Consider the following 1765-nt stretch of genomic DNA (forward strand, 5'->3'; position numbering starts at 1 on the left):
TTTATACTTGCTTATACATTTTATACAAACTTTTATATTTTTGACCAGGATTTGTTTTTGCTGTATGGGTTGTAAAATTAGAAATGTATTTGTTGCCCCTGAAATAAATGTTGAAATATATGTTAATATAAAAATATCTACAAAATGTTTTTAGCATATATTTAAAACATATTCTGGCAATTTTTTGCTGTATGGCTGCCATTGATTTGTCTCAAGAGACACACCAGTAACATCTTTTTCTAGCATGTTTATAAAAGATGCTTAAACATCTAAATGTAACTAAGGCCTAGTCCTGGCTTTAGCCAAGCCTTGTCTGTGAAACTAGCACTGGAGTTAAAAAATGGGGTTGGCTAAGGAGCTCAGAACACGACCAAACCAAAATAAGGAAGATATGTGATAGAGAAAACTATTGGCTAATGTTCTGGAAAAAAGATAATAACATCTTGGATGACATGGGATTGAATAAATAATCAGTACATTTTTCTTCTGGGGGAAACTACTCCTAGTCGGTGACATCATATCCTGTAATAGAGACATTTCTTCCTGAAGGTCTTGATGAGCCAGTTCAGGTGTTCTTCATTAGAGTTGCAGGTCTGGATGCTGAAGAACTCAAAGCTGAACAGCCTGTATGAACCACAAAGCCAAATAAATGCAGGCCCTCTCTGGCCACAACCAGTCTTTATCTTGGTGACTTCTTGTGTTTTAATGAAAAATCACAGGTGAGTATAATTGTCATTCTACCACACCCATTAATCTGTCTATTAAAGTCTTGCTTTCCCTACCACATCGCCTATCCACAGTTTGTAGCAAACCAGACTGAGCAATGGGTAGAGTAGAGAAAGAAGTTCGTCTCGAGTTACTTTCTGCACTCACTGGGGCTACCGTGAAGCCCTACACCAATTTGCGAGCACGCAGTACTACTGAACTCAATATATATAATTTATTGTCCTCCTCCTTGACTGATGAATCTCATGTGCCGTTACGACGAGCAGCACTAGGATTTTCCAGCTCGCGTGAGGTGCTGTGTGTGGACATGGATGAATTATTTGACACGAACTACGATTATGATTTCAAACACTGCACTGATAAGTCAGTTTGCTGGCGTGGTGATGAGCTTTACAAACGCCCGTGTGGATGGAACCGCATTGCTCTCAAAGTCCTGGATAAGTATCCTGAAGGAAATATCTGGCTGGGCACGGATGGATGGAGGAGTCACTCAGTGGTTGGTGAATGGCCCGTCTCCTATCATGGAACCAGCATTGAAGGTGCTAGAGGAATCATTTCATCTCATTACAGAGCAGGTCCCAGACAACTGTACGGACGAGGAGTCTATTCGACCTATGACATCGATCAGGCTTCCGGTTACAGCATGGAATTTACATCCAAAACGAATGGGAAGACCTACAGAGTCCTGATGCAGAACCGGATCAATCCAGACATGAGGAAAGTGTGTAAAAGACAGGATTACTGGCTCATTGAGGTTCCTGAAGGCACCTGGCCTGCTAAAGAGAAGGAGATTGTGGAGAAATCCATCCGACCGTATGGGATTCTGCTGAAAGAGGTGTGATGAAGGAAGGGGAAATATCGTATGTCTTTTTCTTGTTTTATCACTCTTGAGGTTTTTTGACCTTGATTTGAATTCTTTTTGTCCTGTAGTAACCCTGTAACTCTTTAATTTAAATGTTTATTGTAAACTATAAAAAATCAGTAACTAAAACGATAAGAATGTGAGGATCTAAACAATTTCAGAGATTGCTACTTAATA

General features: G+C 39.9%; 1 protein-coding gene across 2 annotated transcripts; it reads left to right on the plus strand.

Moving 5' to 3' along the window:
* The first annotated feature begins 565 nt into the window (after window positions 1–565).
* Window positions 566–1765, plus strand: LOC135783307 (uncharacterized). 2 transcript variants are annotated; one of them, XM_065293998.2, is made up of 2 exons: window positions 566–719; window positions 768–1765. In XM_065293998.2, exon 2 carries the CDS (start codon window positions 824–826, stop codon window positions 1565–1567), a length of 744 nt encoding a protein of 247 aa, XP_065150070.1. In that variant the 5' UTR covers window positions 566–719; window positions 768–823; the 3' UTR covers window positions 1568–1765. The 2 variants fall into 2 exon arrangements, with proteins under 2 accessions (XP_065150070.1, XP_065150069.1); XM_065293997.2 differs by having other exon boundaries at window positions 801–1765.

Source organism: Paramisgurnus dabryanus, chromosome 7 (genome assembly GCF_030506205.2).
Source record: "Paramisgurnus dabryanus chromosome 7, PD_genome_1.1, whole genome shotgun sequence".
NCBI lineage: Eukaryota > Metazoa > Chordata > Actinopteri > Cypriniformes > Cobitidae > Paramisgurnus > Paramisgurnus dabryanus.

Excerpts from the sequence above, each read along its gene's own strand:
- LOC135783307 (XM_065293998.2), top strand. The coding sequence starts at position 824 with ATGGGTAGAGTAGAGAAAGAAGTTCGTCTCGAGTTACTTTCTGCACTC.